A 27,982-nucleotide genomic window follows, 5' to 3' on the forward strand; every position below is an offset into this window, starting at 1 on the left:
ATGAACCACTCGCCGCTCAAGACCGCGCTGGCCTACGAGTGTTTCCAGAACCAGGACAACTCGACGCTGGCTCTGCCCTCGGACCAGAAAATGAAGACGGGCACGTCGGGCAAGCAACGCGTGCAGGAGCAGGTGATGATGACTGTCAAGCGGCAGAAGTCCAAGTCTTCCCAGTCGTCCACCCTGACCCACTCCAACCGAGGTAAAGGCTCCCGCGCGCGCGTGGGCCCGCTCCGAGGACGCGGGCACCCCGGTCGGAGGCCGCGGGGCGCGCACGAACCGGGTGGCGGGGGCGCGGCCCAGGACTGTGGCTGAGGCCTGAGCTCCAAGGGGTGCGAAGCTGGAACCCCCAGGCTGGAGCAGCGGTCCCCACCAGCGGGCGGGCTCCGGGGGTCAGCGCGCGCGCCAGTGGGCGCCGAGGCGGCTCCGGGGCGCTGCCAGGAGCTCTCTCCACGCGCCGTTCGCCGTTCTCTGAGCCCCGGGCCCCGATGGCTTTCTGTCCCCAATTCTGCTCCTTTCCCGCCTCAGCTCCCCTAGGGGCCGCAGCCCCCAGGCTCGCCTTCACCCGGCCCGTCTTTCTGGGCGTCGCGCTCCTGCGCCTCCAGCAGCCAGGGCCCAGGCAGGCGGGATGCAGTCCAGGTGGGGCAATGCGTGGCTGCCAGGCCCCGAGGGTGTCACCAGACGCGAGTGGGGGACAGGAGATGCGCTGGGAGTGGGACAAGCCCTTGTTGCCCCTCAGGACTTCAGCTCCTGGGAAAGGCCACCCCAGGGCTGGTGGCTCCCTGGGGACCGGAAGGGGGTCTGGGGACGCCTTCTTTCCCTGGCAGCCAAGGAGAAGCTCCCTTTCCCAGGACTCTCCCCGCTGCACTCGGCTCAGCTGGGAACAGTGTCTTCGGGGAAGAGCAGGGACTGGAGTTGGCTTGTTGGGGGTTCCCCGAGGCCCTGGCTGCTGCTTCGTGGGGGCACTTGTCCAACCTGGGTGCTCGCCTGACCAGGCAGGCCCCCCTCCCCCCACAAAGTGCCCTGACTGGGTGAGGGAGGAGCATAGGGACCCCTGGAACTCAGGGAGGGAGACGCAGTCTCTGATGGGCACTGGTGGAGAATTTTTAGACCAAATGTTTTTAATACAGAAACATTAGCGGTCAGAATGACAAACTCGTGGACCATTGGTTTCTTTAGTTAAATTTAGTAAAATGCTAATAAGGACGGAAGACTTCAAGCCAGGATTCGTGGGTGAGGGGGTCAGACCTGAGAGAGAGAGGGGGTGGGGGATGCAGGGGGCGGGAAAGGAAGGGGCAGAGCCCTGCCCCTCCCCCCTCCCACCACACACGCACCCCCGGTCACCCCCACCTCTGGCTCTTGTCCTCTCTCTCCCTGTCCTGTCCCTGAGTGGCTCCTGGCGGGCTGAGACCTCCCAGCACCCCAGACCCCGAGTTCCCTCAGCTCTGGGCTAGACCCCTGCGCCTCTCCTGCTGACCTCCCTGAGGTCACGCAGCCTCCAGAGCCTTTGCCTCCTTAATTTGGTGCCTTGGTAGCTGCCTACTAGCCTTTTCTGGAATGGGTTTGGGATAACAAAGGGCCCCATTTCTGGCCTCAGCCCAGCCCCAGCTGCAGCCAATCTACTCTGTTCTGACGAGACTCACCTGTCCCCTTCCCACTCCACCTCTGGCCTGAACTCCGGGCTCACAGCTCCGGAAAAACCTCACGCCAGCCCCAGTGCCCCAGGCACCTCTTCTCCCCACCTATGGGGGCACCGGCTGGCGGCTCATGGGTACCCCTCCAGACACGGGGCTCTCCAGGGCCTGACCCTGCAGGTGTGCCCACGAACCTCGGCTGTGGCGAGGTTCCCACAGGGCCCAGTCCCCCGGCGGCATCAGAGCTGGGAGAGGCAGTGAGGTCACCGGGAGCTGGTGCGTCTGGTTTATCGAGCTTGTTTCATCAGCTCCCAGTCCCCCTCCTCAGGGCCGCCCAAGCTTCCCTGCTCCTCCAAGGCCACTCACTTCTCTCCCTCTTTCTCCAGCTCCTTTGCATCCCATGCACCCCCTCTGGTTCCTGGGAGGGGGGCTTGGTGGTTGTGGAAGGGCCAGACCCCAGGCCGTTTCCCCTGCCCTGCTGGACAGACTTGAGTCCCGCTTCCATCTCATCCACGAAGGAAGAGCAGGTCCCTCGGAGTCTTTGATTCTCTCTGGCCCCTGAGGCCCATCCAGGGACCTTCTAGTGAATTACTCGGCCCTGGAGAAGGCTGGCCTCACCCCCTCCTCGTACCCCATGAGGGATAGTCAGGGGAACCCACAGGTTCTCTTCTGTCTTGTCCGTGGAGCGGGACTGAGCAGCCGGGGCCGGAGCAAGAGCTCTGAGGAAGGATCCTGGGCCTGAGTGCCTGTCCCTGCCCGGGTCCTCCCAGAAACACGCCCTCGAGACAGATCCCTCACCCTGGCCAGGCAACTCTGGGGGGAAAGAGAGTCTCTCGGCCTGGAGACCCCACGGAAGGGGCCGCTCTGAGCCTGCCTGCCCATATGGCTGGTCCCCTGAGCTGGCCCCTGTGTTTCTGGAGGGTCCCTCTGTGCATAGGGTGTCATCTCAGCCTGGGTGGGTTGCAGGGCATGTGGCTGCCCAGGCGGATCTCTGGTAATCCACTGAGCAGTCCCTGTGGGGGTTGGGGGGGGAGGAGACACTTGTCCACACTTGCGGTCTTTGTGGCTTCGCTGGACTCTCTTCTTAAAGCTTAACCCAGATCTCAGTGACCCAGCCCCCAACCCTCACAAAGTTGGACAGAATCTACTCTATTCCTCTCCTGGCTCAGTCGGGGGAAACCCCAACGCGGGCGGCACCATTTCCCAGGTTCGTCTCCTGCTGTTAAACAGCTGTGGTTTTTACTGTCAGCCTTGGTCTCCCTTCTCCCCCCTCGGAAGCATCAATTCCATCGCAAAAAGCCAAACCTGTATTTCTCCCTGGTCGGTGGGGTGGATGACAGTGGGTGGGGGCAGTGCCTGTCCCCCTGTCCATCACAGAGCAGAGGTACTTGAGGTCTCTTGGGGGCAGGCTTGTGCTGTCCCCATGAGCACAGGGGAGGGACCACACACAGGGGAGGGACCCAGCGCAGGGGAGGGACCCAGCACAGGTAAGGGGCCTTGTGGCAAGGCCTCCTTAGCACGTGCATATCTGTGTCTCGGCCTGGGTGAGGGTCTGCTCAACTTTCTCTCTTGAAAGCCATCCTTCCTGGACTGTAGACCATGAACAGACATCAGGTCTGCGGTTGTGTTTTTGGGACCAAAGCTGAGACGGGGGATGGTAGAAGGTATTTGTGCCTTAGCTTGTTCCAGCAGCGAACCACTAATTAAACTTCAAATGAACCAATTTTTGTTTTTTTACAATGTACCTTGGCTTGACGTTGAGGCTTGAAGCAGAATTTCCGCTGGCCTGTCACAACACATGCAAAAATGCTGGCTACTCCAGGCTGTTTCAGAGCAAATGCCGTTCCCCAGATCCAGCCCCTGGGCTCGGCTCATGGGCAGAGATTTAAAAAAAAAAAAAAAAAATTCCCTTCACACACACAAAACTGTGAATATCCACAAGCCAATCATTCCAGGCTAAAAACCTGGGAACTGCTCCCAGGATGGGTACCACACCCAGAGGCATGCAATGTTTGAACAAAACAAGTGGATGGCCCTGGCCGGTGTGGCTCAGTGGTTAGAGCGTCGGCCTGCACACCGAAGGGTCTTGGGTTCCATTCCAGGCAAAGGCCCAGACCTTGGTTTCAGGTTCACTTCCCACCCCCAGACAGTGTGTGGGGGGGAGGCAACCAATGGATGTGTCCCTCTCACATGGATGTTTCCCTCTTCCTCTGTCTCTCCCCCCCCCTTCTACTCTCTCTGAAAAGCAATGGAAAAAATATCCCCAGGTAAGGATTAGCAACAACAAAAAGTGGAAGGATGTTAGATGTCCTCGTATGACGTTCTCTGCAGGCACAGCACACCCGCATGCACACACATGTGCCCACGCCGTGCACACGGCATGCACAGGAGCCATGCTCCAAGGAGCACTCAAACAGGCGGGCAGGGGGCACAGTGCTGATGAGATCCTGCCGCAGGGTCCGGGGTACCCAGCGCTGGGTGGGGTCACCTCTGGGAGAGGCTGGTTTTGTGCAAGGTTTCAAATGCAGGGGGAGGGTTTGGCTGAGAAGAGAGATGTTTCAGGTGGGGCAGGTGGGACGTATTTGAAAACTTGGAGGTGAAGGGATGAGTCATCTCTGCAAAGGTTCCCCTTTCCCCACCGGAGAAAGAAAGGACTCCCTGTGTCCTAACAAAGGAGCCATCTGCATGTCCCAGCTTCTGTAGGTGGGAAAGCTCGGGCTGCTCCCACGACATGAGGGGTGTCGGAGGGAAGCAGGATGAAGGGTGGGGCCGACCAAGGGGCAGGTTCCTGAGGTGGCTGGGACCAGAGCACTGATGAGAGTGACAGGAGCGATGTGGGCGGAGCAGCCAGTATCACCCGTGTATTAGGAAGGCAGTGCACCCCCCCCCCAAGACACTTGCTGTTGGACCCAGGGGTTCTCTGGAGGGGGCCAGAGGCCTCCTGGGGATGGTGCACAGGCCAGGCGGGCAGCCAACTTCCCTGTGACACGCCATCCTTTGCCTTTCTGGGGAGACAGTGGGATGCAGATGGTCACCTGGGAGGGTGGGGGTGATTCCTCTGACCACTCCTGGGCCAGGTATCCCCCTCAAGGAGGTGACCTCGGCTCTAGAGCTGTGCTCGGCTGCTCGTCCTGGCTTATCTGGCCCAGCAGGAGGAGGCCTAGCTGAGGAGAGTTCAGGGACCGTGGCTCAGGAGAGGGAAAAGTCGCTTGCGTTGTAGGAGCAGCTCTCTTCCAAACAGAGCTCACCTCCCACCTGCACCGTTCAGTTTCGAGGCACACGGCAAGGTGTAAGCTCAGGTGTGTAACGTCTCTAGACCCCTCCCTTCCCTCACAGCGTTGGGCCTATGTACAGCTCCCTTCTTTCTGCCAGAGGAGCAGTGCTGGCTGGTGTGATGGCAGCCTTGTTGTCATAAGGAAGCCAAGCAAAGCAGCTTAAGGTGGGAGTCAGGTGGTCTAACCCCCAAGTTCACATGGAACTTAGAGGGTGCCTTCAGGAGCTCCCAGGAAGGGCTCGGAGGCCTTGGCCCAATTGGAAGTGATAGTTACACACCCACACCTCTCACCACCGAAGTCACCACTAGGACACAGGGACTGGCATTCCAGAGGTGGCCGTGTTGCCCCCACTCCCAGCCCCACCTCCGTGGCAGACAACTCCCCACCAGCCATGGAGAAGGTGAGAGAAGGAAGCGGCAGGTGAAGGCGTGGAGGGAGGAGATGCTCCCTGGATGACCGAGGGCTGAGTGACGTTACCGTTGACAGATTCTGTCTGGAAGGGGCGGAGGCCGTGGGAGCCTGCTCTCCTAGCGGGAGGCCTCCTCCGGCTCTGAGGACTGTCTGTCACCACCCCAGATTTTCCACTGAGAGCAGCTGGCTGACCCACGTCTGCCCTTTGGTGAGAATTCCCTGTTCGTGGGCAAGAGCCAAATGAACCTGGGCCTGCCAAGCCCTGGGAGGATGTCAGAGGTGCGCTGGATGGAGGGAAAGGGATGGAACTGGGCCCTGTGCATGGCTGAAGCCCCTTCCTGGGGGTTCTGAGGCCTCCACACTGCCTCTGTCCCCTCCTGACAAAGGCCACCTTTCCCATGGGGCAGCTTCTGGAGAAAGGGGGCAACAAGCTGCCTGCACTCAGCAAAGAGCTCAGAGCAAGTCAGGGGCTCCGAGGGACATCCCCGTGGGCGTCAGGGATGGGCTGGGCCTGGAGAGCCCAAGTTAGAGGCCAGGGAGGCAATGGTTGCTTTGGTGTTGGCACCCCTTCCTTGTAACGAACCCCGACCCTGGAGAGGTCAACCCTGACCCTGGCATCCCTGAAAGCCATTGGTCACCTGTCACTGCAATCACCCAACCACGGAACCTGGGGCTGTGTGGGGCCTTTGGGGTGCATAGCAACCAACCCCTTCTTTTTACAGAAGAGGAAGCTGAGGCCCAGAGAGAGCACATGACTTGCCCAAATGCCAGAGCTCAGCCAATTTGAACACCTCCAGGCTCTCAGAGCCAAAGCCGATGGTGCTAATGATCAGTTGATCTTCTGTGACTGGGGCATGGGGACCAGGGGCAGTGCTCTGGCCTCGGAGCTCTGAGGGGGCCATGGGGCATTGCACAGAGGAGGTGGCACCTGGCGGGGACACCTGCCACCTTCTAGGGCTGCTCCTCCTACTCTTACCACCCTTCCCCCCACCCTCTACCCCAAAGGTGGGGGAGGGGCTCACTTACCCGGTGAGACCACCAGCAAATCCTTCCCCCTAGACGGGGCCTCTGAGGCTGCAGCCTAACCATCGCTTTAGGAAGAGGGGGTGCGCACCCCCCACAGGAGACTCCCACGGGCCCCAGAGACCAGCATCGAACAGGCACGTGGGGCAGCCTTGCTCTGGACGTGCCGGCCGCAGACGTCCCAGCGTTGGGAAGGGGACACCAGGCAGGATGTGACTTGGGTCAGACAGCCGGACAGCCGGTGTCCAGAAGAGGCAGAGGCGGCCTTGGGCAGGGCTGGTCACAAAAGGCTTCCTGGAGGGGATGGGCCTTGAGCTTGGCTCTGAAATGTGGGTGAGACTGGTGGTCGGGGCAGAGGAGAAACGGCAGGCTCGGCGTGTGACCTGTCGCTGTCAGCCCTGTTCCGAGGACCATAGACACCTCGCCCCTGCCATCTGGTAAAGGGGGGAAGAGAGGGGCGCCCCCCCCCCAGGAGCCCCAATCCAGCTGTGCTCGGTGATGCAAAGCCACTTGGCTGCTAATAGCCCTAATGACACTTTGTCCCCCTTGTAACCTGTCATTTGTGGGTCTCCAGCACTCAGAAAACAGTGACTAATCCTCCCCAGGGCCTTTGAGGCTGATGGCCACCCCCCGACACACACCAGCTGGAGCAGCTCAGAGATGCAGGAAGGGGCGGGAGGGCCCCACGTCACGAGTGGGGCCAGGCTGAGGTCGGAAGCAGAGCCCTGCCCCGAAGCGGACTCGGACCAGCCGCCGCGGCTCTGTGGCCCTGACCTCGAGGCTCTGGGCTCAGCATGTCCATCTCCTGCCTGTGTTCCCGGAGCGGGAAGCTCATCCTTGTGGGACGCGGGGTGGTGATTCCCTGGAATGGAACGGCGTTGCTCCAAGGCCCCCCGGGCCAGCTCCTGACATGTGGGTGTCAACCTACGCCAAGCACAGGGAGCCACTGGGTCCCCAGGAAGGGCTCGCCCAAGACTGTGCCTGCAGCGTCCGTGGGGCCTGCCCTCGGCCCTGGCACTGGAATTGGGGAGAGGAGGGGAGACTTGGTCCCAGCCTCTCCTCCCTCAGCTCGGACTCGGTCTTCTGGGAAGGGGAGGCGGCCCTGACTTGGAGTGACACCTGCCCGGCAGGAAGGATGGGTGGAGAGCACAGTCTCCCTGTCCTAACCCTCTGCCTTTGCCCTCAGGTTCCATGTATGACGGCCTGGCCGACAATTACAACTATGGGACCGCCAACCGCAGCAGCTACTACTCCAAGTTCCAGGCGGGGAGCGGCTCGTGGGGCTACCCGGTAAGGAGCTGCGGCCACTTGGAGATGCTGGGAGTGTCTGCGGGTGTTTCGGGGTCTGCGGTGCAGAAAATCGCACTGTTGCTGAGAGGAGTGGTGCAGGGAGGGGGCTCAATGAGATGAGATACCCCAACTCTGACCAGGTCCCTTGGCGTGGCCAGTATTTCATAGGTGGCTCTTAATGGGCCTCCTGTTTGGGCTGGTTGGATATTTCTGAATGTCTCCCATGAGAACAATTCTTAAGAAGCAGCAGGAAAATCTCTTTTTTTAAAGTCCATTTTGCGATGTCTGATTTGATCACATCACAGACGTGAATCCTTGAGGTCCATTTGTGGATTGAATTAGGTGTTCCTAGGAAAATCCTGAAGGGACCTCTGTCTTGAGTATATGCTGATGACCAAGGAGGGGGCTCTAGAAGTTCCCCCAAGGCCAAGAAGGCATGTCCATGGTGGTGACTCTGGCCTAAGAGGATGGGGCTGGAGGGGCCATTGCCTGAGGTTGCAGGTGGGACACACCTGGCTTCAAAGTCCAGCTCTGCTACCCAACCGAGCATGGGGTGTTGAGCCACATCCTTCGGCCTCTGGGCTTCATTCCCTCACATGCAAAATGGATATAACAAAGTCTGCCTCACGGGATCATTATCAGGATGATATAACGTGTGTAAACAATTATTTTAATCAGACTTAAATTTTAAATTAACATGAATAGAGATGATTTTAGGTTCTTTCATCCCGGCCCACCACTGTTTTTCTGTGTGACATCCAGGATCCCTCCCAGCCCCCCAACTCTATCAATCTTTCATTGATTTTGCCAATTTCAACATGAGTCTGTACTGTTATTGGAAATCCTTTTGGGGGGCCCTCGAAGCATCATGTGGGTGGGGAGGAAGGCACCATCTCCGCAGGGCTCCGGGTTCCAGCGGCACTGCTCATAGATGCCACCCTGATCGCTGGGGTTCTGGGCAGGGGAGGCGACTGGTGGCTTATGAGCCAGGTGTCCTCTTGTCATCAGTATGATTCCTTCTTTCCTGGATTCTCTTTGGGGCTAATTCTGGAGGACTTGTGTGTTTTTTGCATGTTATTGGTTAGGGACTGAAGAGAAAATTAACCAGAATTGCTGAAAATTTAGTTTCCTCTGTTTTTTCTGATTCTTAATGTCAATTGATACCCTTGGCGCAACATAAGGTGACAGACCAATAAGCTGGCAGGTCAGGCACAGATGTGAATCGAGGGCTTTAACACAGCGTGGTGACTAGACGGACTCAGAGCCAGGGACTCTCCCCTGCAGGGGGAGGGTAGGTGAGACCCAGGAGGGCAGATCGCTGGGTGGGACCCGAAATAGGAACGAGCCATCTTGCTGACAATGCAGATGGAATGGTACAGGAAGGTTGGTCCTGCTCTGTGACTCTACATAAACCTCTGAGCACCTCTGGGTGCCAGGGTTCTCATCTGTGCCGTGGGGGTGGGGAAACCTGTGTGAGCACTTCGCTACCAGTTTGATACAATGTTGCATCAGCTCTGAATTGTAACTATCTGGGTTACAAACATAAAGTTTGTAACGTGAAAGACTGTAACATGAAAGTTTGTAACTAATCACTGTAACATCGAGGCCTGGCTCAGGGGGAGCATTGACTCAAACTCAGCAGCTCTTGGTGCTCCCGACTGCCCCCCACCCCCACCTGTTTTCTGACCACCAGGGAAAATCCCTTCTCTTTCCCGCACCCAAAGGCCTGCCTCCTCGCCCCTCCTTTGCTGGCAGGACCTCAGACATGACTCACGTCGGGGCAGCTGCTGGGGCACGTCCTGTCTCCTCTCAGTTCAGGAGATTCTCTGGGAACAGCAAGGAGCTGAGCACACACGGGGCCTGGGCAGAGGGAGGGTGAAGGGGAGGAAATGGAATAATAGATATTGGAGCCGGGCCTGCAGTCAGATGAGGACTGGTTAAACCAGAGGGGGTCAGCACCCAGGGAGAAGGGAGCAAGGGGAAAGGTGACAGAGGATGGGGCCGGGATGGTCCCCTGCCTGTGGGGTTTCCCGGCATGGTAGGACAGGCACAGGGTGGTGTGATTCCCTCCCCTTCCCTCTGCTGAAACCAGTGTGGTGCAGAAGATGAGGCCGAGGGGAACAGGGCCCTGGGGAGCAGGGCGCAGCTGTCGGCAGGTCTCATCAGCAGGTTTCAGGACCATCTCCTGCTGCTGGTCCCGAGAAGCCTTGGGACCCCAGCCAGAGCTAGGTGTGCACAGGTGAAGGGACCGCCTCCCTCAGTGGCCCGCAGGCCAGTCAGAGGAGCACAGAGGTGGACAGGGAGACAGATGCACGGCCGCTGCTGGGGGGACCAGCACGCCAACGCCACCATCTGCTCAGAACCTTCCTACTCTCTCTCTTTTTTAAATAATTAAGTTATCCACAGTGTCACCTTAGGAGACCCGCAGAGTGATTTTTTTCTTCCTAGACCCAGGCTGGATTACTCAGCTGTAAGCACTAGTGGGGTCTGAGTAGTTTCCAGAGAAAGTACAGTATTTGGGACATACTTATACTAAAAAGTTATTGGTTGTTTTTCTAAAATTCCAATTTAACTGGATGTTTTATATATTCATTTGCTATATCTGGCAACCCTAGATCTGGGTATCTTCCCATTCGTTCCCTATGATAAAAACAAGATCCCTCCCCCACACACACTACACACTCCTCTCCCAAAGGAAGGACCCAAGCTGGGTGACTTCAGGCTACAGGGAGGCTGACTGGCCTGTTAGAGACCCTCAGAGTGCCTCTGGCTTCAGGCCTGCACTTCCTCCCTGGTCTTACCTGAGCAGCTCCAGGGCCAGCTGAGCAGCTGCTAGTTAACCCCCCACAACAGGGCAACAGACAGAGCAGCAGGCCTCCCTTCCTTTGCTTTGCAGAAAAGAAATCTGGGCCCATCTAGCAACTACCTGACAGCTCCCAACCGACCTCCTCCCGGCTCCCCCTCCTCAGCTCAGAATGCCCGTTCCAGATGTGCCAGCCGGGTTCCTCAGGCAGTGCCTGCTGGGCCTCTGCCTGCTCTCAGAGTCCAGGGGAGTGAGGGGCACAGGCTGCTCCTTTCTCCCCAGCAGGACTGGCTCCTGCTCTGGGAGGGAGCGATAGATGTGTTTGCCAACTCTGTGTCCCTGTGCCAGCCTGTGACTCACTGCCACCCAGTCCCAGGAGATAGGGTCCCAGCAGTGCCCCAGGCTCTCCCCCAACAAGAAGAGACAGCAATCATACTTGCCGAGGGACAGAATGTGCCCAAAAGAGAAAAGTCAGGGAGCCGGCAGGAATGGGCTGCTCCCAGTCCCCCCCACACTCCTGAAAGCAGCAGCCTGCTCTCGCATGTTCTCACAGACTCCCTGCTGAAGCCAGGACACTCCCTGTATTTAAACTGCGGCAAATGCTTATGTCTGGGGTATCCCCTGGGATGAGCCCCCTCTATATGCGACTGTCCCTGGGGTGGTCTGACTCCAGGTGAGGAGCTCCTGCCGCCCTGGGGCTGCAGCTGAATGCAAGGAGCTGACCCACAAGCCTTGCCCGGCCTCAGCCCAGCCCCAGGCCCCAGTGTCCTGAAGGTTTGGGTGTGAGCCCTTAGGTTCTGGGGTATCGGGGGAGTGTTAGCCTGCAGGGCAGCTCAGCACCCCCAGCCCTCGTCTTCAGTGGCCCTCACGTGGGAGAGATCCAGCCTGCAGCCCCCCCATTTAAGAACCCCTGAGTAGCAGCAGTTTGAATGCACACAGGCCTGTTCTAGCCCCCTTCTCACTCCTTCAGCCGGGGAGACCCACCGGTGAGCAGGAACTGTTGGCCGAACTTTATGTGCCGGGAAATTATGCTACGGAGAAGGGCGGGCCCACCTGGTGCCTCATGGCAGACCAGGAGGAACCGAGCACAGGGCCCAGTGGGTTTGGGGGGAACGGGGGAGAGGAGTGCCTCAGGTGTCTCTCCTGCCAGGTGAGAGCAGATGTGTCCAGGCCAGGAGCAGGCGATGTGAGGAGGGACATCCCCACGAAACCCTGCTGGGTCCTCTGGTGCCTGTCTTCTGGCTGGAGTTGTTCCTGTGTCACTGGGCCCAGGGAGACCAGTGCAGCTGCTTCCAGAGGGAGGGAGTGCCGTCCCCACCCTTCACAGGGAGAGGCTGTTTCCCCCAGGGCCCCAGCGTGTCTCTGCGGAGCCTTCTCGTGGCCCCGAGGAAAAGCTAACTCAGCTGAAAAAATATCTAGTGGGGCGGGGAGGGGGAGGGCGCGAGGTGGTGAGAGACAGCTGGGGTGAGAAGAAACTTTGGGCTCAGGAAAGCCCCCTCTACCCCCATTTGCACAGACAACGATGGAGGCGGCTCCTGGGCTTTGTCCCCGGCCTGGAACCAGGTTCATCTTTGGCCAGTAGAGTCGTGTCAGACAGCTGAGCAGCCACACTCCTCCTGACTGACTCCTAGGACCCCTTGTCTATAATCCCTGGGGAGGGGTCCTGGGAGTCAGGACCAGCCTCTAGCCAGAGAATCTGGGGGCTTCCTGCAGAGGCTCTTAGCCACTCAGACTTCGTTCACATCACCAGACTGGTGGCCGAGTGACTGCAGGAGGGGGGTTGGAGGTTGAGTCCTGGTTCGGGGGCTGCCACGTCCTAGCTGCGTGGCCTTGGCCCGGCCTCAAGTTCTCCGGGCTTTACACACAGAGAGGATGGACTTCCGCCAGCGGGAGACAGGGTGCTGTGTGGCTCCAGCCAGGTGGGGAACGGGGGAGCTCTTTGCAAACTGTAAAGCGCTGTACCTACTGAGGTTCTTAGGATGTGCTCAAGGGACTTCCAAAGACCTCCCCTCCCTGAGTCACCCCAGCCAAGTGCTGTGTGTCCCACATAGGCAGGTAGGCACACGGGAGTGTGTGTGCGTGTGTGCCTCTGCATGTGCATGTGTGTATGTGCACCTCCTCTGTGCCCAACGGGCACCAGGACTTCCGAGCAGTGGAGCTTCTCCATTCTCAAGGCTCTACACAAAGAGAAAGAAAGAAGGGCCACCCGCGGCAGGACCCCTGCACCTGGCCACAGGGGAGCGGTGCTCAGGAGGAGACAGGGACCAGCACCCCTCCCCCCCCCGCCCCCTGCCAAAGTCCCACCTTTGGTGACTCAGGCCCAGTGGCTCCCACACTGCCTCACAGTGCTGAGCAAGCAGCCACCCTGCGCCCGCCCAGAGTTCCCCAGCCCTGGGGCCCCGAGCGCCCCGTCCCGGGCAGCCCTTGCTGAGAGAGGACCTGTACCCTCCAGGCCCCTGGGGAGAGTAGAGCAGAGCTGCCAACCACATGCGAAGTCCCCCTGCCATCCTGGGACTGTCCAGCTCCACCCAGACTTGACCCAAATCCCAGGAAGGTCCACTGGGCTGTGTCCACAGGCGCTGAGTGGGAGCAGCAGGACAGTGAGTCTTGTCGCTGGCCGCTCTCGGTCCGGGCCTCTCTCGGGAGAGCCCCCCATGGGTCTGAGAGGCACAAGGCCCAAGGCACTGTGTGTGCTGTGCTCTCATGAGAAGGGCGTTGGAGAGACCCAGCCGGGCTCTTTGCTGGGTGTGTGCCGGGCGGGGTAGAGCAGGGTGTGTCCCCGGAAAGCCGGTTTGGCAGCCTCACCTGGCTGGCAGAAGCTTGGTTTCACATGGACTAATAGCTGGGGACCCAGACGGTCTTTTCATCTCGGCCTGCCCAGCACGTACCTGGCTCCCAAGGAACCAGGCAGCTCTGGCTGGTCAGCCAGGGCTGGAGGAGAGCTCTCTGGACGTGGCCAACCAGGGGCTGTCGCCCAGGTGAAGGGGCACAGGGAAGACTCATGAACATGAGATGGTCTGGTCCCATGCTGGGCTCCCCATCGACTGGCTCACCTCAAGGAGAATGCCCTGCTTCCCAGCAGGTCACTGAGCGACAAAAGCTCCCCTGTGCCCATGGTGGCTGAGAGCACCTGGTGCCAATCAGCAGAAGAGTCTCCACCCTCAGCACAGATTTCCTTACCCTGAGCTCTGTGAGCCCAGCCCTGCTCTGGGCATTGGGAAGGGTCTCTGCCTGGAGAGTGTAGGGCAATGAAGGTGAACACTAGCAAAGGGAGAGCGCCCAGGACCACAGGTGGCTGGGTGTGAGAGCTACCAGGAGATGCCCTGAGATGCCTGGAGATGCCCAGAGAAAGGCTCTGGGGGTGCAGAGCAGACTTTGCAGAGGTGACAGGCTCTGAGAGGAGGGGCGGGGAAAGGCCCCCAGGATGGGGGACAGTTGGAGCGGAAGCAGAGAGGCCGGAATGGGTTGAGGTCATGGGGCTGCAGGAACAATGGACTGGGACGGGCTGGCCAGGGTGTGTGCCATGTCCAGAGCAGAGAGAGTCTTGTCCTGCAGGCCCCAAGCAGACCAGGGCTAATGAAAGCTTTGTCTGGGGAAGGTCCAGGTGCCGGCCCCACCAGGCAGGCGCCAGGCCCTGCGGATTGGGTGGGGCCAGAAGGCACTGGGTCTGGGCAGTGGAGAACCAACAACCAGGCTTGGTCTGGGCACAGGAGTGGGAGGGAGGCATCGGAAAAGTTCTCAGATGGAAGGACGCAAGAAGCCACCTCCTTCCCGGTGGACCCTGTCCAGTGGCCTCAGCTCCAACAGTGGGGGCCTCTCAGACTGAGAGGGACTGCATCCAGTCCTGGGAGGGAGGCCCTGGAGCTCACCCTAACTCAGTTCTGCTTTACTGTGCAAAACTGTCCCCTCGCCTACAAAACCAGGGGCTTGGCCTGTGAGAGGTTCCTGACTTGAGAGGAACAGGAAGAGAGGAAGGCTTTGGGCTGAGGAACACTCAGGAGGGGGTGGTTGTAAAATCCCACGGGTCCTAGAAGGGCGGGAGAAGGGCAGAAGGCTGGGGAGTCCCAGGGCCCAGCTCACCAGGGAGAGCCCCTCCGTGGCCCACCGAGTGTCAGCTTCCCCACGAGCCCCACTGGTCTCCCAGGTGGGGGTGCACCCCCAGGCTCCCCCTGCTGTCCAGCCCAGTCTGTCCTGTGACCGAGTGGTCGGCTCGGCTCCCAGAGAGTCATGTTTCTGGCCTTTGGAATGTTTTGATCTGCGGCTCGTCCCACCCGAGGCTGGAGATTCCCAAGGAAGCTCGAGATAACCAGACAAGGGGCCTGTGTAGGGCTCCACTGTCCTTTGTAGTCAAAGCAAGGACGCTGCCAGCTGATCGCTATCGGCATACGGGGGTGCCTGGGACCCGGCACCGCGGCAGCAGCTGTCCTGCCTGCCGGGGACAGGTGCATGCATGCCACGCTCCCCCTCACGTGTGTCCCACTGTTTGGAATGGAGGGGGCACTCTTGTTAGTCACTGCGACCGTGAGGCGTTCCTGGCTTTCGGGGCCTCAGGCCTGAAAATGCCCAGGTACCTGCACAGTGAGGAATTGTCCTCCCTGAGTGCCAGCAGCGCCCACGCCATTCCACCCTGAGGCCTGGCCCCGCCGTGGACCGCGTGCCTCTGTTTTCCTGAAACTATGGAGGCTTCTCTGTGGCCACGGGGTGACACCAGTGTGGACCCCTTTCCTGGGCACAGTTATTACACCAGCTTTACAGATGGAGAAACCGAGGCACATTGGATTTAAGTAACATGCCCAAGGCTGCCCATTGGGCAAGGGGCGCCTGGCTCCAGAGCCTGTGTTCTTTATCACAGAGCCACCCTCTGCTGCTGATGTCTCAGCCCAGTGAGCCTGAGGGAGGTGCCTGGAGCCCCAAGGTGCCTCCACCATTTCAGCCCGATAGCAAAAGGAGAAACGTCTCAGGCTTCAGCTAGGACACAGGCCACTTGTGCAGGGAGGGCTAATCCACCACCAGACAATGCCACCCACCAGCGGCAGGGACATGGGAGCTGGGGTGGGGTTTCCAGAAATGGGTGACGCCGCTGGAGTGTCCCTAATGGGGGCTGGGAAGTGCAGTCCACAGGGGTGTCCCCGCCTGCCCCCGGTGGGCAGAGCCAGCACCACTCCCCATGGGCAGGGCTGTCCCTGCTCCTTCCCCAGCCGGGAGAGCAAAGCCCCAAAGCCTCTGTGAGGCTCAATCAGCAGGATCTCAGTGGCACTGGATCTGGGCCAGGATAGGCGCCTGGTGCCTCATCAGGTGACACATGATGGCGGGGAGTGTCATCGGCTGAGAACAAGGCGCTCCAGTTGCATGTCCATTTAAGGCTTAGCTGGCTGTCCTGTTTGGGAGTCGTCATCGGCTTTCCCTCCAAAGGGCCATCATCACCTTCCTCCCTGAGAGAGTGGAGGCGAGGGGGGGTGGGGCCTAATTGCATATTTTGCGTGTTATCTGCAAGGTGTGCATTCTGTCCGCATGCTGGCAAAACTGCCCCCTCCCCTGCCTTCTGCTCGTTCCTGCCCATCTACCCTCCCGACACCCACACACCAGCTCCCTCGGGGCAGGTGGGTTCGACCCAGTGTGGGGAAGAAACTGCGCCTGCCTGGGTGCGTGGGTGGCATTGATGGCGCCCCACTGCCAAGTCCGTGGCTTCTGAGTGTGGCTGCTGTGTCTGGGGGGGAGCTTGGCCCACGGCTGATTTCCAGCTTTCGGAGGCTCTCCCTGCGGCGAGGAACAGGGACCTGGCCAAGGGCAGGCCCTCCCCAGCCTGGGTGGCTAGACCTGGTGGGGAGGGGAATCACCCAGTTGCCTGACCTACCCCCCACACACATACACTCACAGTCACACATACATATTCATAAACACACACACACAGACTTGTACACACTCACACACACCTACACAAACACTCATACAAAGTCATACAGTCACACTCACACACATAAACACACACACGCATTCACACACACACATTCACACTCACACACTCATAAACTCACACACATTCACACACACACTCATACAAATTCATACACACACACATAAACACACACATTCACACCCACACTCACACACTCACACTCCTCACACTCACAGGTGGAGCAGGCAGGCTCTGGGTTGCTGCAGAGGTGAGCCCAAGGCAGCACCTGTGTGGAGATGTTTCCCAGGCTCCGTGTTGATCCTCTGGTCTCAGGACAAGTCAGCGCAGGCAGAACCACAGGCCCCGTGCTCTGGGAAAGTCCTCTGCACAGCTCTGTCCCAGCTCATTCCCACCACGTCCGGGGCTCCGCTGGCTCTTCCCAGGGAGGCTGGGTTCCAGGTGGCCTCCAACAGCCCTGGGAGCGCCTCACTGTTGTACATTTTCCCGTTGGGTTGAGCCTGTGCCCAGTGAGCCTGACAGAGCCCAGGAGGCCCCAGCAGCCCCACCGCCTCCTCCTGTGCAGGTGCCCCCGTAACAGGAAGCCCAGAAGCAGAAGGCTCTCCCCTGTAGCCTTTGAGGTGAACCCCCTAGAGGGCCTATTCCAATCTGCTGCTTTCCCTGGCAGAGGGGAGCCAAGATGAGGAGATTAGCGGAGAAATAACAGTGGGAAACGGTGGTGGCCGGGGCAGGAGACATTCCCCCTTGCTGCTTACAGTGGCCAAGCAAGGCCACTGCGTCTGGAGCCTCTGGTGTCTGGGGATGGCACAGGACAGCAGAGCCAGGGCCGGGGGACACAGGCTCAGGTCCCACTATTGCCCCTCCCTCTGTGAGCAACTGTAGGGCCTCGGGCTCCCCTCCCACGTGGGACCAGATCCGTGAGGTCACACATTTTTATCTGCAGCCCACAATGAGAAATGTTTTACAGGGCAGCCTGGTATCCAAACACAGCACATCTTCCCTCCCTGCCTGGCACTGTGACATCTTCTAGTCCCGTTTGTATTACCCTAGTCTGTTCTTTAAATTGATGGCCACAGTCTGCTAAATTGATTTCACCATCCACAGTGGGTCACAGCCTCTAGTTTGAAAGATAATGTATCAGATGCTGGCTCAGGTGCCTTGTGGGTTTCCGTGAGCATTGCTGTGGGGCCGGGGGAGGTGGGGGTTCTCTGCTGAGCCCTTCTCCCCCTCTCTGGCCAGATCTACAACGGGACCCTCAAGCGGGAAGCTGACAACCGACGCTTCAGTTCCTACAGCCAGATGGAGAACTGGGGCCGCCACTACCCCCGGGCCACCTGTAACACAGGCGCGGGCAGTGATATCTGCTTCATGCAGAAGATCAAGGCCAGCCGCAGTGAGCCCGACCTCTACTGCGACCCGCGGGGCACCCTGCGCAAGGGCACCCTGGGCAGCAAGGGCCACAAGACTACCCAGAGCCGGTACAGCTTCTACAGCACCTGCAGCGGGCAGAAGCCCGTCAAGAAGTGCCCCGTGAGACCTCCCTCCTGCACCTCCAAGCAGGACCCCGTGTATGTTCCGCCCATCTCCTGCAACAAGGACATGTCCTTTGGCCACTCAAGGGCCAGCTCCAAGTGAGTGCTGCTGGGCTGGACTGGGGCTGGGGCCGGGGCCTGGACGGGGCCGAGCTGGGGAGGGGCAGGGCCTGATCTGGAAGGAGGCCCCAGTCAGCCTGGCTATCCTGAGAGGAGATGGCCAAACAACTCAACCTCTGTCCCCGGGGAGTTCCTTGTCGTCCTCCCCCCCCCCCGGGGGGGGAATTCCCAGTATGAAGAGCCCACACACAGAACCCAGACCCTAAAACAAATGTGCCGAGTATGTAGGCTTTGAAGGGTCGCAGGTCGTGAGCACAGGGAGGCTAATTAAAGGTGAACTAGGCCAGTGGTTCTCAACCTGTGTTCCTGGAGTAGCCACAGCAGCAGCCCTGGGAACTTGTGAGAAATGCTAATTCCCGAGTCCTGGCCCAGACCTGCTGACTCAGGGCCCTGGGGGAGGGGCCGGCCCTGAGTGACGTCAGGAGCCCAGCAGGGGTGGTGATTCACGCAGAGTTTGAGAACCTCTGATCTCAGGCATCACAGTCTGTTTTCTGAAAGAGGTTAGGGATGTGTCCTGATGGGGAAGGGGCGTGGTGAAGACCACAGCCTTGCTGGAGCCGACCCTGCAGAGTCAGGCACAGCAGAGCCAGACTATATTGGGTTAAAATAAGAAATTGCTGGGTTTGTGGCTCAAAAAAAGGTTGACTGTCAGCCATTTCATACAGTTCAACCTAACAATTGCCCTTGGATATCAGTCTAAATGGTTTGACCTTGACCCAGCCGCACAGGGAAACCGCTAATAGGAACCACACTGTGAACAGGGTTTCAGGACTGCCGAGCTGGTAAACAGGTGTGAGATGTTGAGTAGGGAACTTGGAGAAGAGAGCCAGGTGTGGGGTCTCTCGCTGCAATCTCGATGAGCGTGGTCATGGTCAGAAGGAAGGAATGACCCTGAGGACAGGAAGAAAGAATAGATGTGAGAATTTTTGTGTAAGAAGAATTAGCTAGACTTGGGAATGGAGGGAAGGAGAGAGGATGGATGGATGGATGGATGGATGGATGGATGGATGGATGGATGGATGGGTCAGATAGATGGATAGATGAATGGATGGCTGGAGAGAAGTTGGGTGGATGATGGATGGATAATGGGTGGATGGATGGATGAATGAGTTGGTTGGATAGATGGATAGATTAATGGATGGCTGGAGAGAAGTTGGGTGGATGGATGGATGGATGGATGGATGGAGAAAAGAATGACAGATGGATAATGGATGGAGGGAAAGAGGGAAGATGGATAGATGGGTGGACAGGCTCACGGCCATTCGTTTCCATTACCCAATACTGAGCACAGGTATGAGACATGGCAGAGTAGGTGGGGATCTTCCTTCGAGAATAGGGCAGAGGTACCTTCCTGCCTGAATATTAACCCACGACCAGGTCCTCATCTCAGCGAGTGTCCACCATGGGGTGAGCCTTGTCCCTCCCCTGGAGGGGCTGTTCCACAGAGGTGTTCTCCAGGTGGGCCTGGAGCTCCTTGTTCTGGCCCTCTGGAGGGCAGATGAGGCTGTGACAGCCGGGTGTGCCAAGGTGACTTCCAAATCCAGGGCCCCTAACCCACCCTCATGGCCGTTCCTCGCAGGATCTGCAGCGAGGACATTGAGTGCAGCGGGCTGACCATCCCCAAGGCTGTGCAGTACCTGAGCTCCCAGGATGAGAAGTTCCAGGCCATCGGGGCCTATTACATCCAGCACACCTGCTTCCAGGACGAATCGGCCAAGCAACAGGTACCTGGCTGCACCCTCCCCCTCCCCCTCCCCCCATTGGTCTGGGCAGCCTGAGCCTGCACTTAGGGATGGGTGGGGGCATTTGTAGTTGGCTCTTTCTCACCCTGCCCAACTGCCTGGGGCAAGCGGTGTGCTTGGCATTGCCCAAGATCAGAGCTAGGCATCTTGACCTTCTGTGCAGGGCAAAGCCCTCTGGTTGAGCGGACATTTCTTATCTGGTCCTCAGCACCGTACTCCTGAGGAGGAAGGTGGGGCTCAGGGAGGAGTGCCCACTGCGCGTTTCTGCTAGGAGGTGGGGGAGTCAGGGTCTGAGTGCCCGTCTTGGCTCCCGGCCTGGTCCATTACCATTCGGCCACACCGCTCATTTATGTGGGTTGACGTGGATGTTTCTGAACTGAAAGTAGGGTTTGTGGTCGGAGAGCCACCTCCTTGACCGGCGACGTGGTGCCCCTGTCCCCCAGGTCTATCAGCTGGGAGGCATCTGCAAGCTGGTGGACCTCCTCCGCAGCCCCAACCAGAACGTGCAGCAGGCTGCGACCGGGGCCCTGCGCAACCTGGTTTTCCGGAGCACTACCAACAAGCTGGAGACGCGGAGGCAGGGCGGGATCCGTGAGGCCGTCAGCCTCCTGAGGACAACCAGGAACACCGAGATCCAGAAACAGCTGACTGGTAGGGAGCCCGGCCGGGGGGAGGGAGCAAGACCGCTGTGTGGGTCTCCCTCAGGCGGGGCCAAGCACAGGTGCAGGCTGATACCCTGGGCACCCGTGGCACCAGCTGTGGCCAGGCTCCTCGTGGTGTCCAGGTGGTGACCCTGGGCATTGTGCCTGCTCACAGGGGGCAAGGGGTGGCAGGCTAGTGCCCAGATGGGATTCATCTTTAGCAGACCTGAGGGTTTGTAGGTGAAGGGGACAGGGGCCGACAGATCTGCAGCATCTACTCTGTGTCCAAAAAACATGCTAAGGGCTGAGGGTAGGTCTCAGAAACGCAGTCACTACACAGCCCTCGACTGGACAGGGAATCTGAGACCGTGGGCAGAGTAACAGTGATAAGTATTTCTGGAGTGACTTTCAGATAGAAAACAGAGAACACTAGGAGATTCTGAATATTATCATTCATATTGAAAACCATGGATCAATGGGTTTTTGTTTGTTGTTATTTTTTAAATTTATTTTAGAGAGAGAGGAAGGGAGAGGGAGAGAGAGATAGAAACATTGATGAGAGAGAACGTCAATGAGCTGCCTCTTGCACGCCCCCTACTGGGGATCGAGCCTGAAACGGGAATCAAACCAGTGACCTCTTGGTTCGCGAGTCGACACTCAACCTACTGAGCCACACCAGCCGGGCTGGGCAGTGGTTTTTGATTTCCTTCCATGTGCATCATTTTGACCTACAAAGAAAGCTCATGAAACAATGGGACAGGAGAGGTCATAGACCAGGTCTAGGTGCAAGTTGATGTTCCATAGGCTCATTGGCCAGAGCAGGCTGGGGTGGCCCCTCGGTCCCCAGTGTCTTCCTGAGCCTGCGTGAGTCGCGTCGACTGTCCCGCCCGCAGGGCTGCTCTGGAACCTGTCTTCCACGGACGAGCTGAAGGAGGAGCTCATCACCGACGCCCTGCCGGTCCTAGCCGACAGAGTCATCATTCCCTTCTCCGGCTGGTGCGACGGGAACAGCAACATGTCCCGGGAGACGGTGGACCCTGAGGTCTTCTTCAATGCCACCGGCTGCCTGAGGTGAGAGGAGTGGGTGTTCGGGGCCCTACACCCTCCCCCAGGCAGCTCCGACTCAGCTAAGACTCAGCCAGGGTGCAGCAGAAACATGCCTGGCCCTCGGGGACCGACTCTGAGGCACGGCCGTGTTCCCCACTTCCTGCTTTCTTTTTATTTCATTAAATTTACTGGGGTGACACTGGTTAATAGGGTCATACAGGTTTCAGCTGTGGGTTTCTGTTACAAGCCCTGTATATTGCACTGTGTGCTCAGCACCCAAACCCACCCCCTCCTCTGAGGGACCCAGCAGACGTAGGCACGAATCTAAGGGTGGGAACGCCTGGACCTGAACATCCAAACTGGTTTCTCTCTTCTGCTCCCACCCCTGAAAAAATGTGCTTCTGCGCTGCCTTGAAGAGCCTCCTTTTAGACGAAAGTCTACCTGGCTGCTGACAAGTCACTTCCAGGCTGTGAGGCTAAACCCTCCCCAACATTCATTCCTTGGCGAGAAGTTGGCTCTTCTTTGCCCAAAGTGTCCCGAGTTCCTCTCCAGGGTGCGGCGAAGCCCCTCGGGGCGTTGGGAGGAGGGACCGGGCGTGCTCCTTTCAGGGCAGGTTTACGAGCTGGGAGTGGGTGCTGGGCCTGGGTGGAGGGGATCCCTTCGGGGTCAGCCCTGCTCCGAGGGGGTTGTTTTCCCCAAGCCCTGGGGGCCCTCGCAGAACGAGGTGCCGTTGGCAGGGGCTCTGTGTCTCAGCTGGGGCCACTGCCCCTGTCGGCCTCCAGCTGCAGCCTCTGGGGAGCAGAGCCTGGGAGGTGAAAAGCCAGGGTAACTACTGGCTTTACAGGCAGGTGGGCCCAGGCTGCTGGGGATGAGCCCACCGCTGGGCATGAGCCCACTGAGCTCGCTGGGCCCACTGTGGGCAGAGCACAGCTTCCTGGGCGAGGGGGCCTCTCCGGTCCCAGGTCCAGCACCGCCTCAGCTCCCCCAGAAAGAGACAGGGCAGGAAGGAGCTGCAGCCCCACAGGGGCCCAGAGCCACACTGGAGCCACTGACACTCATGACAGTTTTGTTGGTGGGCTAAGTGGGTGGATAGAAAAATGAAAAGAACTGAGTTCCCGCCAGACCCACCCAGCCTCTGCCGGGGCTGCCGGAGCTGGCACCTGCTTTTCCTTTCCTTTCCTTTTCCTTTCCTTCACCCCTCAGGCCTTTCTCCCTCTGCACTCCCGTCCTGTGCACCTGGTACCAAACCTCCACCTGCACCGGGCCCTCCCCTCTGTCCCTGCCCCCCCCCCCCCGCGGGTCCCCCAACACTCTCCCTCTGTCCCTCAGGAACCTGAGCTCTGCGGACGCCGGGCGCCAGACCATGCGCAACTACGCGGGGCTCATCGACTCCCTCATGGCCTACGTGCAGAACTGCGTGGCGGCCAGCCGCTGCGACGACAAGGTGAGGGAGCGCCCCCGGGGCCGCCTCCTTTGGAAGTGACAGCGGGACCTCAGGACGGGCCCTGTCCCCTGGCTGTTCAGCCTGGTCCCGGCGGGCACCTTGCCTTTCTGCTCCAGATGGGACACCCCCTACAGCTGAGGGGCCCAGACCCCACAGGCGGGGAGTGAGGGGAACCGATTCAAACCCAGGTTCCGGGAAGGGTCCTTGAGGGACCTTGGCTGCCGGGCCCGAGCCCGAGCCCGGGGCGGCTCCCGCGGCGGCTCCGACACCCCTCTCTCTGTGCCCAGTCCGTGGAGAACTGCATGTGTGTCCTGCACAACCTCTCCTACCGCCTGGACGCCGAGGTGCCCACCCGCTACCGCCAGCTGGAGTACAACACCCGCAACACCTACACCGAGAAGTCCTCCACTGGCTGCTTTAGCAACAAGAGCAACAAGATGATGGTGAGCGGGGCCTGGGCTCCCCGCCCCCCCACACACACCCCCGGGCCCGGGCCCTGCCTCACCGTCCTCTCCGCCCCGGAGCCTGCTGCCCTCCGGGGCTGGGCAGAGGGTGTCCCTGCAGACTGAGGGACCCGTGGGCCGGGACAGTAGGAGCTCAGACCCAAAGCCGCCGGGTTTGGCCGAGTCTGGCCACACGTCCCAGGACACCGAGAGGCTCTCTGTCCTCGGGCACCAGCCCCGAGCGCCACGGCGGGTCCCACGCCCTTTTTTGCAGTGGCTTCAGTGAAGGCAGACACCTGCTCTGTCCCCGCGGGCAGGAACCCGGCCCTGAGATGGGGGGGGGGGGTAGGTGCTTAGGTTTGGTGCCTCTGGAGGCAGCCTGATCACCGGCCCTTTGTCCTCAGAACAACAACTACGACTGCCCCCTCCCCGAGGAAGAGACCAACCCCAAGGGCAGCAGCTGGCTGTACCACTCGGACGCCATCCGAACCTACCTGAACCTCATGGGCAAGAGCAGGAAGGATGCCACCCTGGAGGCCTGCGCCGGTGCCCTGCAGAACCTCACGGCCAGCAAGGGGCTGGTGAGCAGGGGCCCCGCCCGCTGCACCTCCCCCCACCCCAGCCCTGGCTCCAGTGGGGCAAGCTGCTCCCTGCTGCCCCTGAGCCTGCACTGTGTCCCGTTGGACACGCACAGGCTCGGAGCTCTGTTCTGCAGACAGGGATATGGAGTCTGCCACATGCCAGTCTCCGGGGCTGGCCCTTGTGGCCTAACCCTCTGGGAACTCCCGGGGGTACAGGGGGGATGAGCCTGCTCCTGTTGGAGTCTGTGCCAAGTGCCCCCTTAGCCTCGTGGTTCCTGGCCCCTCACTGGCTCCTGCCTGGGTGGAGCCACAGGGGGCAGCTCAGACACGCTTGTCACCTGGACATTGAATCCGGGCACCCTCTGGGCTGCAGGCTGGCCCGAGAGCTGGGTCCGGGGCAGGGAAGGGGAGGTGCCAAGTTGCCTGGTATCCTGTGGCTACCAGGCGGGCATAGGGTCATCTCTCTGTGTTTGTGCGGCCAACGTGAAGGAGGGAGAAGGCCAGGTCTCTCTTTGGGGTCACCTGTCCCCCCTTCTCCTCCGTGGGGCCAGGGCAGCCACAGGTGGGTCCTCACTCACTTGGTCCTTCTGTCCAGATGTCCAACGGCATGAGCCAGCTGATCGGGCTCAGGGAGAAGGGGCTGCCGCAGATCGCCCGCCTCCTGCAGTCGGGCAACTCGGACGTGGTGCGGTCCGGGGCCTCCCTGCTGAGCAACATGTCCCGCCACCCGGCGCTGCACAGAGTGATGGGTGAGCCCCCCATGGCCCAGACCCGCCCCCAGGTAGCACTCGGCAGACCCCCACTTTCCAGGGGCTGCCAGAAGGTCACCCTTTCACTGCTCCCCAGGGTGAGCATTCAGGAGGGAAGCTTGGAGGTAGAAAGGGGCAGGTCACCTGGGATGGGCGGCAGGTGTGTGAGGTCCCACCCAGGTCCCGAGCCCCCGTGGAGCCTTAGCCCCTCTCTCCCTCCGTCCTCTGACCCCCGCCGTCCCCTCCCTTCTCTCCCAGGGAACCAGGTGTTCCCGGAGGTGACCCGGCTCCTCACCAGCCATACTGGCAACACCAGCAACTCGGAGGACATCCTGTCCTCAGCCTGCTACACCGTGAGGAACCTGATAGCCTCCCAGCCCCAGATGGCCAAGCAGTATTTCTCCAGCAGCATGATCAACAATGTCATCAACCTGTGTCGGAGCAGGTGGGCGGGAGCCGTGCCCCGGCCCCAGGGCGGAGCCCCATCCCTGCCAAGCAGGCAGTGCTCACAGGTGGTTGGGGGGCGTCAGTCCAGAGGCCCAGGGCGCCCTGGAGCTCAGTGTCCAGCAGCCGGCCTCAGGACAGCGCACTTCTCCGCCGGGGTCACCAGGGAACACTGAGTCCTCCAAGGGCCAGCAGGAGGCAGGAGCTGCAGACCCAGCCGTGTGGGAGCTTAATTCTGCTCCCTGGGGCTCTCTCCTCCCAGGACAGGGGCAGGGGGACCAGAATGGAGGGCACATCCCCCTCATGGCCCCAAGGGGAGTCCTGGGGCACCTCCAGGTGGCAGGGGCGTGGGGCTGTGCCCACTGTGTAGAGTGACCAGCCCGATGCCGAGGGCAGCTCCTGTCTCGTGCACCCTGGGGCCCCTGTGTCTCCAAGGCCTAGAGGTGAGGGTGGAAAGGAGGAGGGTCTGTCCTCACCTCTCCCCGAGGTTCACCCACAAATGCATTTCCCCCCTGCCCAGTGCCTCCCCCAAGGCTGCGGAAGCCGCTCGGCTCCTCCTGTCTGACATGTGGTCCAGCAAGGAGCTGCAGAGCATCCTCAGACAGGTGAGGGCCCACACCCCACGCTGCTGGCCAGGCTCCCCGGGAAGCCCTGCACCCGATGGCCAGAAGTCTCCAGCGACCTCTGAGGTCACTACTGGCCAAGCCCGGGAACCTGCGGGCCTCTCTGGTGGGCGAAGCACAGGTGGGGTGGAGTTTGACCGCAGTTTGACCCAGAGGGAAGGGAGACAAAGGAGAGGCAAAGCGACACTTGTTTAATGACAGGGGGTCGGAGCATCTCTGTAGTGACATGAGGAAGCGGGCAGAGCAGGGGCTGGGGGAAGACGTGAGGACGGTGGGTCTTAGAGACCCGGGAGCCTCCTGCTGGGGCAGGAGAGGCGATGGGGGCAGGGAGACCACGACCTCGGGATCCAAACGGTCTCTGTCTCTCCCTCTGCAGCAAGGTTTAGACAGGAACATGCTGGGAAGCTTAGCCGGGGCCAACAGCCTCAGGAACTTCACCTCCCGGTTCTAAGAGGAGGCCACCGGAGCAGGCTCAGCTCGCAGGTGAGACTCAGCCCACCCCCAGGTGAGAGGGGGCTTCCAGGAGCCCTGCAGCTGCAGCCAGTCCCAGGGTGAGGGGCCAGGGCTGAGCTCCCCAGGACACAGGAGCACCCTACAGTCTGGCAACGCAGGGCTGTGGGTGGCCAGGGTGCCACGGGCCGTCCCACCACGGGACATCGGGGATTTGTGGCATCCAGGTAGCAGCTGCAGGCAGAGGTCTGGGCGGAGCTATGGGTGCGGCTGGACCACAGGCGTGGGAACCTGCCACCACCCTCGCTCACCGGAGTGTCCCCCTTTTGCAGAAGTGAGGACGCGCCCCCGCGAAGGGGACCTCGGCCTGGCTGGAGGGTTGTTCTGTGCACCTGCGCAGTATTTGGAAGACTTCAAAGGCACTCAGAGCAAACCTGAAAACTGCGGAGAATGGAAATATTTTTAGATGCTTTTATTCACCCCCGTTGGGAGAACTGGCAGGCGATGGGGGTTGGGGAGGGTGGGGGGGGCCTTTCTTGAGTTAAGGGGGCTTTTTCTGATGTCGATATTTCTTCTGCTGAGAAATGGCATATATATATGCATGTGTGTACAATGGAAGTGCGTGTGTGTGTGTGTGTGTGTGCACGCGTGTGTGTGCGTGAGCGCCTACGGGCTTGGCCGAGAACCGCAGAATGCCAGGCAGGCTGACGGACGGTGGCCCCCTGTGTTTCTTACCCTTAAACCAGTGCGTGTGCTGTGTGGCAGCTGCCCCGGGGGCCCGCGGGGCCCATCTCCCAGGGGCGAACCTTCCCCCTTTGGCGGCAGCTTTGCGGGGAGGGAGGTTGGCCGGAGCTCCGAGGCTCGTGGGTCTCGGGAAAGTCTGCTTTTCTGACGATGCCACCGTCCCGCGGAGCCACAGGGCTGGGCCAGGCAGGGTGCGGGGGCCCTAGGAGACAGGCGGGGACAGCCACGCCTGTTTTGCTAAGTGAGGTCTCTCCTGGGGGAGTGGGGGCCAGAGAGAGGGGCTCACTGTGTCCTCGGCTGTGTCCTGACTAATCGTAAGGCACCTGTTGCAGGAGAAAAGGTGAAATGATGCCAGAGCCAAAGGGCTGTCCAGGGAATGGCCGCTGGGTCTTCATCTTCCCTGTGGGGAGGGAGACAGGCTGGGGCTGGGTGCCTGGGAGGCTCCAGTGAGGGAGGGTTTGGGGTTCAGGGCACTTGGAGAAAAGGAAAACTAGACCAGCAAAGGGACTGTCCTATTAGGCCGCCCACAAGCCCACGTCCCAGCCAGAGGTCCCCACCTCCCCCTGAGCCCCAGCCGCCCTGTCTCTGCTCGGCTGGGGCAGAAAGAGGCCTGTCCAGGGCACCAGCCATACCCGAGACCCCAGCCTCATGCGCATTTCAGATGGGTCGTGGCAGGACCCCCTGGGGAAATCTTGCTGTAAATAGGCCTCAACGTACTGGGGACAGAGCAGAAGGCAGGTGCCCGGGTGTCCCTGTCCCAGCCTCCACACACTGGCTGGCCTCGGGGCGTCAGGAGGGAATTCAAAGCCCGCCCGTGTCCTTTCTCTAGGAGAGGCGAAGGCACCCCTCGCTCCTCTCCACCCCTCAGTCTCCCCCACTCTGCACCATCCCCAGTCCAGCAGTCAGCACGGAGACACCTCTCTGAACGGAGGCTGGACACCTGGGGCAGACCTGGGATGACCGGCCGCGGGGCCAGGTGTCCTCAGTGCTGTGGGCCTGACAGAAGGTCCTGGCTCACCCCCCTCCTGGGTCCCACGTGTGAGCCTGGTCCCACCAGGATGTCCCCCAAGA

At 60.2% G+C, this 27,982-nt stretch overlaps 1 protein-coding gene across 1 annotated transcript; it reads left to right on the forward strand.

The window, feature by feature from the left end:
* PKP1 (plakophilin 1) lies at positions 1 to 27,982 on the forward strand. Its single transcript, XM_016211588.2, has 14 exons — positions 1 to 202; positions 7,530 to 7,633; positions 17,590 to 17,981; positions 19,582 to 19,726; positions 20,188 to 20,395; positions 21,279 to 21,456; positions 22,763 to 22,877; positions 23,165 to 23,320; positions 23,725 to 23,901; positions 24,497 to 24,650; positions 24,909 to 25,095; positions 25,615 to 25,699; positions 26,094 to 26,200; positions 26,500 to 27,982. The coding sequence occupies exons 1-13, from the start codon at positions 1 to 3 to the stop codon at positions 26,166 to 26,168; spliced, it is 2,178 nt and encodes a 725-aa protein (XP_016067074.1). The 3' UTR covers positions 26,169 to 26,200; positions 26,500 to 27,982.

This window comes from Miniopterus natalensis, chromosome 21 (genome assembly GCF_054644295.1).
Source record: "Miniopterus natalensis isolate mMinNat1 chromosome 21, mMinNat1.hap1, whole genome shotgun sequence".
NCBI classification, from domain to species: Eukaryota; Metazoa; Chordata; class Mammalia; order Chiroptera; family Miniopteridae; genus Miniopterus; species Miniopterus natalensis.